Source organism: Megalobrama amblycephala, linkage group LG4, assembly GCF_018812025.1.
Source record: "Megalobrama amblycephala isolate DHTTF-2021 linkage group LG4, ASM1881202v1, whole genome shotgun sequence".
Classification (NCBI taxonomy): domain Eukaryota; kingdom Metazoa; phylum Chordata; class Actinopteri; order Cypriniformes; family Xenocyprididae; genus Megalobrama; species Megalobrama amblycephala.
In genome coordinates, this window is record NC_063047.1 from 30,582,160 (window position 1) to 30,598,481 (window position 16,322).

General features: G+C 35.9%; 1 protein-coding gene across 1 annotated transcript in view; it reads right to left on the bottom strand.

The window, feature by feature from the left end:
* Nucleotides 1-315: 315 nt before the first annotated feature.
* Nucleotides 316-16,322, bottom strand: part of LOC125267308 (calcium-binding protein 7) — a 46,016-nt gene continuing 30,009 nt past the window's right edge. Inside the window, exons 2-5 of the mRNA XM_048188818.1 lie at nucleotides 10,644-10,787; nucleotides 8,643-8,755; nucleotides 4,747-4,897; nucleotides 316-2,833 (exon numbers count right to left, since the gene is read on the bottom strand). Of these exons, the coding sequence (XP_048044775.1) occupies nucleotides 2,703-2,833; nucleotides 4,747-4,897; nucleotides 8,643-8,755; nucleotides 10,644-10,787 (539 nt within the window). The 3' untranslated portion in view covers nucleotides 316-2,702. The remainder of the gene's footprint in view (nucleotides 2,834-4,746; nucleotides 4,898-8,642; nucleotides 8,756-10,643; nucleotides 10,788-16,322) is intronic.

Below are 16,322 nucleotides of genomic sequence, written 5' to 3' on the forward strand. Positions count from 1 at the left end.
TATTGGAACACGAGTGTTTGTTTACCACCGGCATTCGCTGTGTCGTGTTAGTGGATTCATTATGTCGGACTCACCGCAGGTAACTCATAATCTGCAGTTGTTATTCCTGTCTCCTGACAAAAACATTGCATGCGGCGCCTGTGGAGTGTGGAAAGTTACTGGAGCGCGCAGCCGCGTACGTCTCTCACAAGGAACGTCATGGCAGTGATTGACAAGCCTGATGTTTTTAGGGCCCTACCTCGTGCACAGATGATGTATATTAATATTATTCCTTTCTGTGCACCTAATAAATAGTCTTTTATCAGTTAGTAAAGACAGTTTCAAGTAATATTGCAAAAATGGATAAAACAAAACATCCTATTTAGCACCTTTAAGTAATACGTAATACGATTAGTTACTTTTTTAGGAAGTGATGCAATATTGTAATGCATTACTTTTAGAAGTAACCTTCACCAACATTGGTCCTTGCTGCATGGCAAGAATTGTTTTGTCAGGTAACCTAAAAAATTGCTCCATGTTGTAACTCCTTTTTTCAAGGTGTTTTTATTCATGTCAAAAATTAATAATAAAATAATTTTAAGCCTTTAAGCAACTGGTCTTATTAACGTCAAAAATGTAATTTAATTTAATAATATATATATATATATTTTTTTTTTTATTTAATATTAAAGTCAAATCTTTTTAATCTGATTATAATACATTATAACCAGCCACAAAAGTTTTTTAAGGGCTAGAGCAAGTAGAAATAGATCCTTAAGGTATTTATAGTGTGATAAATCTGAAAGCATTCAACAAGGCTCTGCTTTTGTTGCATTTCTTCTTTCTTTTCTTTTCTTTTTTTTTTTTTTAAATGAGCAGCTATTGTGAATAATTAATTCTGTTGGATCTGATTTACTAAGCACAAATAAAACTCTGGGGCATACAGGGTTACCAGCCAATCCGGTAATGATATAATGAGAATTTCCTTATCAGCTTGTGCTAGTCTTAAATAACAGGCTATTCTCTGGTTAAAGCGATTGCAGCTTGGAAACATTATTAGTTTTCCCATTTCTATAAGTGAATGAGTAATCGTGCCTGTATAATGGGGGAAACCTGTACATTGTTGTCCTGTGACTCCTCTTTGACTGTCACTCGATGGTAGTGCCTGTGTGCGTGCTGAGATGGGTGTTTCCATCCATTGCATATTTCATTTATACCTGGACATCCAAATGTAAGAGTTTCGTGGTGCTGTAACTAACAGCTAAATCAATTCAGGCCCTGGGCAGAGTTGAAAACGAATGAAAAATGCCCTTTAACGAATGACACACTAACAGCTGATACATATTCAAACCCTGACATTCATATTTTAAACATTATTCACACCTTAGATACTCTGTTCCGTGATCATCAAGTGAACCTGCTCCCAAACGTACTATGTTTCCCAGGAAAACGCTGAACGATGTCACAAATGGCACATTCATATGGACACGTGAACAATATATTTTGAAATAGAGGTGAAACACTGATATACCACAGTGTTTGCTCTCAGGTTATATTAATACACATATTCCTAACACTGCAAATGAATAAAAACATCTTGATCATCCATTTAGGTTAGGCGATAAGCTTAAATGGACAACGATTTGGTTCAAAAACGACCATTAAATCATTTCCTGATATGTCAGAAATCAAATACTCCTTTTATCCTGTGACTTACATAATCATTTGGTATCATTTCCTGTCAGTCGTGTCATTTCAATTCAAAAGCTCCTAATTATCACCTCTACGTGATAACTACAGTGCAAATGTTTGCAAAAATGTAAGTTACATTTGCACCGACGAGCGTTGCTGATCATTCAAAACAGTGAGCCTGAAAATGCATAGTGTATTTCAGGTGAAAAGAAAAGCATTTTTATCCATGTACTACAAACCTCTTAATACTGTATGTCACTAGTGGTATAGCATGACTTTTGGGTTGTTTCACGCCCCCTTTGACCATATAGAGTACTACTACAATCATCTCAGGCATGTGCAACAGGTAAAAATCCACGATAGTTACTCGACAAACACAAGACTAACATTGCATGACATGAGCATGCCCTAAACAGCCCTTATTCTCATGCAAAGGGAACAGTATACTGGATGTAAAATGTCAGAAACGGCCTCCGCTCCATATCCAAAACTCTTCACATGTGTGAGACGGGTCTTTCTCCGGAAAATTTGCATTGGGATCTGATATATAGGTGAACAGATGCACAGCTGAGCTCTAATGGTGCATCCAGACTATTGTAAATCCATGCATCGTCATGCATTGAAGAGTAGGATCCTCGGTTGGAGATGTCCATGCGGCTAAACTCACCCAAAACATACTGAAGAGGGAGAGAGCGGTTTGAAGGGGAAACTTTTTTGAGTCCATTACAGTATAAACTTCTTCTTTCTCTCCTAATGTACTTTTCATTGAGGGTAAGACACAGTATGTGTGCGTTTATATATTCGTCTGCGTTACGTTTTGAAACAGTTGTCAAATATGAAAAACTCTGTCCAGTGGAAGCTGTAGCTCGTCTCAAAAATATTTCAGTTACAACATTTGGATTTCACGTAGATAAAATGAACTTTTCAGTTGCTCCAGTTTGTGTGTGCATGTATGCGTGTTTTTTTCTTTTTTAGCCATTTTTGTCACTGTCTTATGTTGAATTGAATCTACGTTGTGAGCGGTCCATACGTTACTTCATGCCACTGCGAAGCACCTGATTGGCTGCAATGAGCATGACACTGATGATGAAAGCAATCGCGAAGGCGCAGATCAGACTCTTCCGTACGCATGTTTGCTTCACCTGCTGGGTTGGACTCTCCGCTGAAGAAACAAATAAGAAGATCAGGAGAAATAAGACAAGGTTTGGAGATGATGACTTGAAATTAAATGTAAAATGTGTGAAAGTTTCAAAAGTGTTTGAAAAGATAATAAACATTACTGGATGCTTAAAAAAGGGGGGGTTTGTAAATATGTAGGACTGCAAGAAACCACAGCTCTGTTCCAAAACCTAGCGAGCTGCCTACCTAGACAATCTTTTTAGGAGGCATAGGTAATTTCATGAAAATCTATGAAAGATGACAGGTAAAATTAAGGGAAAGGTCAATTAGAAATGTACAGTTACTGAAAAGTGATAAAAATTTGAATTAAAAATTAACTTAAAAACATTCAATTATTTTTCAAGAAATATTTAAACCAAACATTTAATTGAGTTAGTCAAGTCTCTTTCATGTTCTGTAAGAAGCACTATTTATATGATGTCACACATACACTATTCGTTCATAAGTTTAGGGTCGGTACGATTTTTTAATTTTATAAAAAAAGTCTCTTATGCTCATTGAGACTCCATTTATTTGATCAAACATGCTGTTAAAGGATTAGTCCACTTTTAAATACACTTTTCCTGATAAATTTACTCACCCCTATGTCATCCAAGATGTTCATGTCTTTCTTTCTTCAGTCGAAAAGAAATGAAGGTTTTTGAGGAAAACATTCCAGGATTATTCTCCTTACAGTGGATTTCAATGGCTACCAACAGATTGAAGGTCAAAATTACAGTTTCAGTGCAGCTTCAAGGGCTTTAAACGATACCAGATGAGTAATAAGGGTCTTATCTAGCGAATCGATTGGTCATTTTCGAAAAAAATACAACCGTTTATGCTTTATAAACAAAATATCGCCTTGAACGTACTTTCCACTTCCGCATTCTTCATAACGCTTACGCTGAATGTCCTACGTCTTCCCTATTCAAGTTACGGAAAAAAACGAAACTGGCGCCGCGTTCGTTCCGTAACTTGAATAGGGAAGGCGTAGAACATTCAGCGTAAGCGTTATGAAGAATGCGGAAGCGGAAAGTACGTTCAAGGCGATATTTTGTTTATAAAGCATAAACGGTTGTATTTTTTTCGAAAATGACCAATCGATTCGCTAGATAAGACCCTTATTACTCATCTGGTATCGTTTAAAGCCCTTGAAGCTGCACTGAAACTGTAATTTTGACCTTCAATGTGTTGGTAGCCATTGAAATCCACTGTAAGGAGAATAATCCTGGAATGTTTTCCTCAAAAACCTTAATTTTTTTTCGACTGACGAAAAAAAGACATGAACATCTTGGATGACATGGGGGGTGAGTAAATTTATCAGGAAAAGTGTATTTAAAAGTGGACTAATCCTTTAAAACAGAAATATTGTGAAATATTATTACAATTGAAATACATTTTTTCTACTTGAATATATTTTAAAATATAATTTATTCCTGTGATGTCAAAGCTGAATTTTCAGCATCATTACTCCAGTCTTCAGTGTCACATGATCCTTCAGAAATCACTCTAATAAGATGATTTACTGCTCAAGAAACATTTCTGTTTATTATCAATGTTGAAAGCAGTTGTGCTGCTTAATATTTTTTGGGAATGTTTTTCAGGATTATTTGATTTACTGTTGCTTTTTATCAATGTAATGCTTCCTTGTTGAGTAAAAGTATTAATTCACATAAAAAAAGAAATGTATACTGACCCCAAACTTTTCACCAGTAGTGTATGCCTAGTTCAAAATACTAGGATTTTTTGGGTCTCCTCCAAAATTCCAATTGAACCCCTCTATATATACACCTAACATAATTAATCAAGATGATGAACTCATGATTTTGACAGGGAAATAATAATAATTCTACTTGTATCTCAGCCAGAGCTGTGCGTTATGAAAAAGAAAAAAGAAAAAAAAAAAATCATTCTTACTGTCAATGTCAACCTGGCAGTCCTCAGGATTTTCGATGTGATTCTCCTCTGTCATGATGATATTCTCAATGTCCTTCATTGACAGGTGGTCACAGAAAGTGTCATATAAGAGTCTCTTCAGCTCTTCCACAGTCAGCTTCTGCATATCACACTAAAAACAGAGACAAAGCTGTATAATTTCATTCTGAAATTCTTTATGCGATCTTCAATTAGTCTAAATGCATTACTTTACATTCATTTATTTAGTAGATGCTGTTATGCAAAGAGACTTACCTGGCATTAAAGGTATACATTTTTATCAGTTCATGCATTCCCTGGGAATTAAACCCATGGCCTTGGTGTTGCTAACGTCATGCTCTACTGTTTGAACCTCTGCACACTAGACTTTTGGTCAAAAGTACAAAAGGATATTCAATTAAAAAAAAAAAAAAACAACAACAACATGATTTTGCCTGTCAGGAATTCATTGGATCATTAAATGTGTAAAAATGTTTCTTTAAAATAACATGAACTACTGACCAAAAATGTGTAGTAAGAAAATAGATAGGGTTGATTTTGATTTCAGTGCACACATTAATAGCACTGAACTCATAATTACACAGAGAGACGTTTAAGAGGGAGACCCCTGTAGCTATTTGGGGTCAAACACGCTGCTAAAAAATGCACCAGCAGCGAGCTGAGATTAGAGAAGCACACCCTTTGGGGGAATCACCATATGGCCCTTACAAATGATATTCTGCTCTTCTCACTTGGAGACTTGCAGTGGAAGAGACTCAGTTATGAAATCTATTAATGAATATTGCTTAAAGTCATCATGTCACATAGCAATATATTTCTGCATTGAAGTATATTCAGATTTGTAGAGTTGGTAACACTTTATTTCAATGGACATTCTACTAACTATAAGCAAGTACTTATCAACTAACTACACTTATAACTTAACCTACACTTTATTTTGATGGTCCCTCAACAGACAGACCTTCTACTGACTATAAGTATCTTTGTAACTACATGTCAACTTATTCTACTAACCCAAACCCAAACACCTAACCCTAAAAGTCTTTTAACAGTCTACTAGAGTCTACTAATACTCTAATGAGAGTTAGTTGACATGTAGTTGCAAAGTTAAAAGTAACATTTTTATAAATAATGCAGTGTTGTGAGAACATGAACGTGAACATGTGAACGACGCTCGGGACAGTTGACAGCCAGTACCGTTTCAATACAAAAGTTTAAGCCTTGCCAATTTAAATATTTAAAGGTGCAATATGTAAGAATTTTGCAGTGAAATATCCAAAAACCACTAGGCCAGTAGGGATGTCCAGATCCGATCACGTGATTGGAAATCGGGCCCGATCATGTGGTTTCAGACTCGATCGGAATCGGACGTTACCTCCCGATCAGGACTCGGATATATTTGTTTTAGGGGTGCAACGGTTCTCAGCAAAAAATCGAACCGTATGGTTCTCCACTTACGGTTCGGTACGCACTTGCACCGCGGTCCATCTCGAATGACGACGCATCTATAATATGTTTTTTTTAAAATAGCAACGTGGAAAACAGACAGAGTTCAGATAATGTCTGTTGCAGTCGATGGATGCGCAAAACGTTACAACAACGATAATCAAAAAGCGTGGACAAAACAGTTACTCTTTGTAAGCTGTTAACTGCGAGTGCCGTCTGCTCTAATGTCCAGTTATTTACGCAGTCATCGCCATTGATAGCGCGAGCGCAGGTGAGACCTGAACAGCACACGTTGCTATCTGTGTTTAAACTAACTCATTTAAGCCTTGCTGATTTAAACCTTCAAGAACAAGACACGAAAGAGAGCTTGCGCGCTGTGAGAAGATTTGTGTGCGCTCTGCTTCATACTACAGTAGCGTTAATAATCGCATCCATGAACATGATTTCTTCCCAAGTCCTATCCCGATTCTTTTCCACCGGCTGTGAGGTGAAGACCACATGTCCAAAGATTCCGCGCTCAAACTTGCCGTCATCAAGCTTAGCCTTTGTTTTGAATAGGCCTCTAGCGACCTCTAGCGGACAGAAAATCTTACATATTGCACCTTTAAGCACAAGACGTGAAAGAGAACTCAGTTCGTGCCGAAGCACATGCCCAGAAATCCGTGTCTCAGAGAGCGCACAAATACTGAATTGAGTTCTCTTTTGAATCTTCTTGTGCTTGAAGAGACATATTCAAACAAAATTATGTCAAAATGCCTGTATTGGTGAGTATCCTTGTAAACATAATCAGTTATGTCTTAAGTGAATATAAATAGTTGAGAAAGAAAACACATGTGTATAAGCATGGGCGTCGGAAGCAAAAAAAATGTGGGTGGGTCCTCCCTCCAAATTTTTTTTATGCAATTTTATATATATATATATATATATATATATATATATATATATATATATATATATATATATATATATATATATATATATATATATATATACATATATAGATAGATAGATAGATAGATAGATAGATAGATAGATAGATAGATAAAATGCCAATCAATCGGTAGTTATTTATTTTATTTTTTAATAGAACAACGAGACACAAACCTTTACATTCAATCGCGTTTTTGCTCCCATTTATTTTCACACATTAGTGCATACAAAGTTTAGTCCCAAAGTGCGCACAACCGGAGAAATACACAATTACCTTCGATTTCATTCGATAGAAAAGAAGCAGGGCCGTACGCAGGGGTTTATATTTACCGAGGTCACAAAATGTATTATGCTAGAAAATTTTGATTTCCTTGGTGTACATATATGCATTTTAAGACGTTTTAAGGCCAACAAATTGGATAACAATAGCTTTAAAACCATGTCAACAAATACATACATGCATGCAGTTTTGAGGCAGCTTTAATCGCATGTTTGGTAATTCCATGACTTAATTTACCTCAGAATAATGATGGCGCATGCCCGTAGTTTCTTTTGCGCTTTAGTTAAGCTATAATAAAGTAATATGCAGCACGCGCCGGCGCATTTGCGTGAGCAATTCTTATGTTCACGCTTCGAGCACAGTAGGCTATAGCCTAACGGCTGATTGGAGCTTTACTGATATAGCCTGACAACATCTCATCTGACCGCAGTTCACTGTTGTTCAACTGAATCTACCTTTTCCGCGCTCGTTTGACTTGCGCCTGGCGCTGAGGCGAAGGTGGAATGCGCGTCTGAAAAGTGTCCCGTTTGTTGTGGTCGTAAAGAGACATTTCTTTGTAAACGCAGCGTTTTACTTGGCGATGTTTTAAAAAGTATTTTTATTTTTGGTATTTTTTATGCTCAGTAGGTGGTTTGTGGAGTAGCATCACCTGGGGGGATTAGACTGAATTAGAGACGGTAAAAGTGAGTGGGTCTGATATCATTGGTCTTAAAAAGTGGGTGGGTCTTGTCCCACCCACATACAATGGTTCCGACGCCCATGTGTATAAGTATATTGGATCCATGCATTAGCTCTTAAAGTGACAGCAGCCTAATATTCCTGCTGCTGTCTGTGTTTTTAATATTAATTAAACATCAAAAGACAAAGAAAAATCACTCACTGCTATTGACTGAATAACATTTGTAACTTTATTAAGGATTAATCTATGTTTACTTTATACAATGAATTTGATCACTTTATTAAATTTACCTGAAAAGTGAATTTTCACTGGTATCTAAAAATGTGATGTCATAACTGCCTGATTTTGCAAAAATAAAGATTTTTAGATTCAAATTTTGTAAAAAAAAAAAAAAGATATATATTTATTAACAAGTTAGTGTTAGGCCCTGATTGAAAGTGTCTCTAATCTAGATGTAGTTTCAGTGTGTGGCAGGGAGAGACAGATGCAGCAGACATTGTTCCTGTTGTCACTTGAAATAAGAGAGAAGTAGCTAATAATCACCTTCCAGAACACAGAGTCAAAATCGGTTCCGTTAAACTTGTCAGGCATCCCGGCAGCCGAGAGTTTGGGCCCCAGGAGAGTAACGAACTCCTCAAAATCCACCTGGCCATCTCCTAAAAAGCAGACCGTGATGTATTAGATGCATCCTAGCACGATATCAAGTTCCAATTGTTGGCTCTATGAAACAAGTATAGAAATGGATAGAAATATAATATATATATATATATATTTTCTGTCAGGGAAGTGTGCTATTTAGCATTGAATTGAGAATGCTTGCACAGTAATTTCTTACCTATATTACCTATAAACATGTTATCAAAAACAATGAAATGGAGAGGAGTTTCCAAATTTGAGCTTTGTAAACTGCTGTTTGTTTGTGAGTTGATGAAAAGATAATAATTAATTAAATCCTAAAAATAATCATTAAAAAATTAAAATAAAACTTACTAAAATGATTAGATTTTTATTAGATTAAATATTATTAAGATATAGATGAATTAAAAGATTAAATATTTCATTTGTTCATCTGCATGTCATGTGACTATTAACCAAAATCATAGAACAGTGAACATGCAAATAGAACTTAAAATCTCTCAAGTAAACATATATTTTTGGTTCGGCTCATAAAAAAGTTTGGGAATCCATGAAATGGAGTATTTCTAGAAATTCCACCTAAAAAATGTATTTTAAATGAATATTAATATATATAATAAAATTTCTTTTAACTTTCATTTAGTGGATCATGGAAGCATGGAAGCATTATATATTCTACTACATATCTGAGACTAAACAGCTACAATTAGACAAAATTAATGATCATTAATGATTTCATAAAAATGAATAATTATTTTTTGTAGGGGTGTGGCCAATCACATTCAAACTCATTCATTAAAACAAAGCCATTTCTTAAGTTTTGCATGAATTTCCATACTGGTCATGGAATGGTTGGTCAACTAGTTCTTTACTGGATTGGGTCGATAGTTTATCTACATTTTTTGTTATACGTTTAATATTTTAAGTGTCAGAGTGAGTGTAACTTTATGCGGGTTTTATCGAGCTGAAAGACCCTCGCTGATACTTTCTTTAAAGCACTGCCACTACAGCCATCAAAGCACCGCTTTCGCCTTCAATTAATTTCAAGACAATTACTGTCAAACTTCAAAACGCCTACTGTCAAACAGTGTTCTCATTATCAGCCCATGCATAATCAGTATGTCTCCATGCATTGTGCGGAATATGATAGTTTGGAGCAATAAAAGGTTACAGTTAGTTAGCTTTTCTAATTTGTTGAATATCTGTCAATTGTGTGTACAGTGCAGAGAAATGCATCTAATTGATGTCTGTTGGGTTTCAATTCAAGGGATAATTCACCCCAAAATGAAAATTTAGTCATTATTTACTCGTTCCAAACTTGTATGACTTTATTCTTCTGCAGAACACAAAAGATGATATTGTAAAAAATATCTTATTTTGTGATCTAAGAAGAAAGTAAGTCATATAGGTTTGGAACAATAGAACAAATGGGCATATAATGAATGAATATTATTGAAATTTTTTGGATGAACTATCTCTTGAACTCTTTCCCCACCATTGACAAGATTTTGGTAATGGGCGTTTCATTTCTGACACGTACTGTAAGCAGTAGACCAATCACAACAGACTGGGCCATCCGACCAATCAGAACAGAGTAGGATCTCGGAAAGGAGGGGCTTAAAGAGACTGAATTCTTTACCGAACCATTTCAGACACTGTGAGAAAAGAGGTGATGCTGCAATATATATTATGAGAAAATTAAAGTGGTTTTTTTTTTTTTTTTTTTTTTTTTTACCTTGGATGCATGTAAACATATTGTAGGAGACCTCTAAAAACAAAATCAGGAACTTTTAAAATAGCATTATATGGGAACTTTAAGCAATCTGATCCCATGCTATAAAGACGACTAGCTATTCTGGTCTTTTCTCATGGCAGTCCATTCACAGTCTTGTGTATGTGTCTCCTCACCATCCATGTCGAGTCTCTGAATGATGACCTCAAGCTCGACCTCATTGGGCATGTACCCTAGAGAACGCATGGCCATGCCGAGCTCCTGCTTTGAGATGAAGCCATTCCCATCTCGATCAAACACCTTAAACGCCTCCCGGATTTCTGAGGAAGAGAGTCACACACAGATCTGTAAGACGGTGCTTTGTACTTCCAATATTAAAAGTATTACTCTGCAACATGGTTACAAGAGACAGATTTTAAAATCATCACACCCAAGAGACTCAAAGAAAAGGGATGATTACAGTATTGATTTTTCCCACAACAATTCACTTTCTGCTCCTTAAAAACATTCAGCAGAGCACGGACCCTCTTGATTTGATTGATTTAAACAAAGGAACAGGTTGATTTCCGTTACATTCGTATAGGCTTGTTAAAAGACGGGAAAATGCCGCAATGCATACGGTTGGTTGAGCCGACTTGCTTCACCGTATATGCATTATACATCATCATTAAGTCATTCGCAATTTTCCACTTGTCACGCCATGATGCCATATTCATAATTATGAAATATGAACCACACGGGCTGCGAGATATTACTATAAATCCAGATAATATATTCAATACGGAGTGTGAACAGGAGTATTCGGTACTGTGGCTTGCTCACTGGGCTGTAAGTTTGATAAATGGCTATTTGAACATGGGGTCCAAACAAAAAGAGCACATTAAATCTATCGCTCCCCTGAGTGAAGGAAATTAGGGAGGAAATATGAGAAAAATACAAGAAATGATGGTACTGCTGGGCCAAATAGCCAACCGCAACAGATGGAGAAAAGCAACTTTACTCCGCGTTATGGTGGAAGTAAGCAAATTTCAAACGGAAGTGAAGTGTGGGCTCTAATTTGCTCATTTCAAAGCAAAACAATTTAGCTGCAAGCAACACATTTGGATGCCCCAAAAAAGAAATGAAGTTTTAAAGAAGATGCCCTATCAACCGGATGAGAGAAAATCAAACAGGATATTCAGACTCATTTGCAGATTTTAATGATCATTAACATGCTCATGTTATCATCACACATCATTCAAGAAGCTCAGCAAGTAGATCATTTGTGTATGAAACACTAACAATTCTTTAAAGGGGACATATCATGAAAATCATACTTTTTCCATGTTTAAGTGCTATAATTGGGTCCCCGGTGTATCTACCAACCCTGAAAACGTGAAAAAGGACAACCCAGTAACTTTGTTTTGGCAAGCCTTTCTCTGGACGCATGTGAAAAAAACAAGCAGATTTCGCTTCCCTTGTGACATAGGAAGGGGATCTTATTATAATATTACCAACACTTAATCTGCACGTTTCCACCCACGGCACCGTCATTTTGTTTTTTTCCGCGAGCAACAACATTGTACCAGTTGGCAAAAGCTGCACAGACGAGCATAGAAAACTATTAGAATCAAATCAGTAACTTTGCTGAATATTAAGTGTCCTCAACTAAGCCAGCCAGAGGCGACAGTGGCAAGGAACCCAAACTCCATTAGCTGACAGAAATGGAGAAAAAAAACATTGGAAGAAACCAGGCTCAGTCAGGGGGCAGTTCTCTTCTGGCCAGCTAACGAACACGGTGTGATTATGATTATTATGAAGAACACAAAAACAATAAAGCTTGAAGTCTTCAATCTAATAAATAATATTGTCTAAGTCAAATAGGTACTTCTGCAGTACAGAAATAGACAACAGGCCTCTTTGTCTAAATATATCCTTGATTGACAGTACGGTAATTACTGCTATGCAAAGGTGATAATTTAAGACTTTTTAAGCGACCACCACCATACAGGGACTCAACCATGCATGTGATCGCAGTGTATGACAAACAGAAAACTGACATTAACATGACTTAATTTTCTAGAGAAATATTAAAGTGTATCAGCATTTGTTTTGACTGACTGATTCACTTTTAACCTTTAGCTTTCAACTGTGCATGTACGAGATCCGAACGCACTGACGTAAGAAGTCTGCTTTTGACCAATTATAAAGTTCTTATGGAGATGATGCAACTTAATCCACGCAGTTTACAGTAAGCTCCGCTGCTTTGCTTTTCTATGTAAATATGCGCAAAATGGACATCTTTGACAGTTTTTCAGTGTGTCGCGCTTCAGACCCTGCCTCGTTTCATTCATCAGCGCTGCAACCCTGCAGTTGGATAATATAATTAATGCGCGTCTTGTGTTTTTAACACCGTTCTGTATAATCATCCCCTTACGCCTGCCACTCAGAAGTCAAAAAATGGTGTCAAATTGAACAGATAGTGAAACTTATGCGCGTGAATGGAAACAACGGCGCAGCGTTTAGAGATCATTTCACATGAGTCACTCATGTCTGACATGAATCACATGATATCACAGAATTTACCGGTATTTTGGTGCTGATGTGTGAATAGTCTCTTAACGGTAAAAAGCCAGTACGCCATTGCTTGTGTGAACAGTGTATTTACGGTAAAGTAAGTCTGGTCATTTTACGACAATTTACTGGGATTACTGTGTGAAAGAGGCTAATGCGTGATAAGTATGGTGCTATGTAGGTGTTTGAAATAAAGAATAAGGCCTCTGTCACAAACATAAAAACCCCATAATGATGTGTGAAATGTGGGAAAATTTGGGAAACCATACCGAGGCGCTATAGTGGACTCAACAATGTTCATTGTGCAACAAAGCTTTTGGGAAACCCACCTCTGCCTGTTGCTAGGCAACTGCACAACTGTTCCAACCCACTATTGTAAGGGTTGTGATTAGACCACAGCCCGTCCAGCATGATAGCGCTCGCTTGTCACAGTATATCAAAAGTTGTACCTGCTCATAAAAATAGCACTTTCTATAATAAAAATAATAATGATATCTTTGAAAGTCAAGCATGCACCTAAAAATGAAGGGTTAGGGTTACTTTTAAACACAGATTTCAAAGAATTTTAAAGCTCATTATTGGGGAAGATTACCAGCAGAAAGCTATCATATGATTTCAAAAGACGCACAAGTCAAATGGACAACTTTTATGATATTTTTATGCTGCTTTGCATCATTTTTGGAAAAGAACAACATGAACAGAATAACCAGTACTTTTTAAAAATGTATCTTTTTGTGTTTAGCAGAAGTTTGGGATGATACAAGGGTGAGTAGATGAATGAAAAATTGTGCACTTTGCATCAGATTTTAAAATATTCATCAACCAGGTAGATCCGAACAGCTAATGTTTTATTTACTATATTGTTCAAAACAAACCAAGAACCAGCGTGCCTTGACCCACACATGCAGTATAATTTATATAAGTTACAACTTTCAGCTCAGTGTTCATAAATACAATTACACTTTCTTTTGTCTTTGAAATGACACAGAAGATGTTTTCTGAAAATTTAGTGGCATGAGGCAACAACAACAGCACAGAGATTTGACATGTCTTGTGAGGAACAGATAGCAATCCGATTAAGGGATTGCCACAGGTTTCTTGGAGTGAAAAACATTTCGATTGGGGAAGTCCATGCCAGAGCACAACACGCTGCCAGATGCTGTGCTGCTGGCAATGATTAGATTTGCTGGGAAACCTCAGTTCTTTGCCAAATAAATTTTTACCTACCATATGTATTTGTTTGTTAATAAACTTTTTTTTTTTTAGTTTAGCTCCTGGAGATTTCTATGTTTTGGGTTTAATACAAGTGAGTTCTATTGACAATATTTGTGGCATCCTTTATAAAACAGAAATATATATATATACATACTTTTTTCCAGTTTTATATATATATATATATATATATATATATATATATATATATATATATATATATATAAAAGTTGTATTGAACCCAGAACATTTCTTTATATAGCACACAAACTTTATTTCAATTTGAATAAGCTTTAAAATGACATCAAACAATAACACCAGTGCTATATTAGTATTATACTATTAAAGTATTTGTTCATATTTTAATTAACTTTTATTTGTATAGTTTTAATTTTAATTTTATGTGCTTTTGTAATTTTTATTAGTTTGTTAAAAGTGCCCTAGAACTTTTTTTAAAAGATGTAATATAAGTCTAAGGTGTCCCCTGAATGTGTCTGTGAAGTTTCAGCTCAAAATACCCCATAGATTGTTTTAAATAAATTTTTTTAACTGCCTATTTTGGGGCGTAATTAGAAATGAGCCAATTCAGGGTGTGTGGCCCTTTAAATCCCGTGCTCCACGCCACAAGAGCTCGCGCTTGCCTTAAACAACATAAAAAACCGTTCAAACAGCTAATATAACCCTCAAAATGGATCTTTACAAAGTGTTCGCCATGCAGCATGTCTAATCGCGTAAGTACAGTGTTTATTTTGATGTTTACATTGATTCTGAATGAGTTTGTTCCGAGTTCTGTGCTCCGTGGCTAACGGCTAATGCTACACTGTTGGAGAGATTTATAAAGAATGAAGTTGTGTTTGTGCATTATACAGACTGCAAGTGTTTAAAAATGAAAATAGCGACGGCTCTTGTCTCCGTGAATACAGTAATAAACAATGGTAACTTTAACCACATTTAACAGTACATTAGCAACATGTTAACGAAACATTTAGAAAGTCAATTTACAAATATCACTAAAAATATCATGATATCATGAATCATGTCAGTTATTATTGCTCCATCTGCCATTTTTTGCTATTGTCCTTGCTTGCTTACCTAGTCTGATGATTCAGCCCTGCAAAGATCCAGACGTTCTGCCCTTGTCTAATGCCTTTCATAATGTTGGGAACATGGGCTGGCATATGCAAATATTGGGGGCGTACACCCCGACTGTTACGTAACAGTCGGTGTTATGTTGAGATTCGCCTGTTCTTTTGAGGTCTTTTAAACAAATGAGATTTATATAAGAAGGAGGAAACAATGGAGTTTGAGACTCACTGTATGTCATTTCCATGTACTGAACTCTTGTTATTCAACTATGCCGAGGTAAATTAAATTTTTGAATCTAGGGCACCTTTAATATTTCTATATAGCTTTCGTTCATTTTGAAGTTTTAGTAATTTTAGTACTACAACTTACATTTTTTTCAGTGTGTTGCCAAAGCAACATTTCTCATTTTTGTTTGTTTTCACATAACATTTATACTTAGATTTAATTAAGCTTTATTTCAATTACAGAAAATGATTTTTAATGTTTTTAGTTCAACAATAACAACACAAATTATCAATGTATTTCTCTATTATTTAGACAACTTTATTTATTTTTATCTCAAACCAGACAAATTCATTGAAGCCACCCTAAGGGATTTCCAAAAAAGACTTTTCTAGCTCTACTCTAAATGTGTCATTCTCTGATGTTGTTTACTTCTGAATATGTGCACTAACTTTACTGCAAAATATTAAATAATTAAAAGAGTCAATGCTTGCCTGACATTATATAACTGTCATTCAGTCCCCATACACAGAATGAGTCAAAACACTGTTTTTCACTAGGGAAAACAGATGGATATATATATCCTGGACAAAGAGAAGCTATAGAATAGAGATGAATGAAGTTTTCTTCAAAGAGAGCTAATTAATCACTTTCCAGTGTTAACTTTTACTTTGTGAGCCCCTTATAGAGGGATTAATCTGACACAGTCATGACAGCCAGTCCAAATCACTACTCAGAAAGAGAGAGATAACATATCCATACTTTTTTTCTGTCCTACAGTG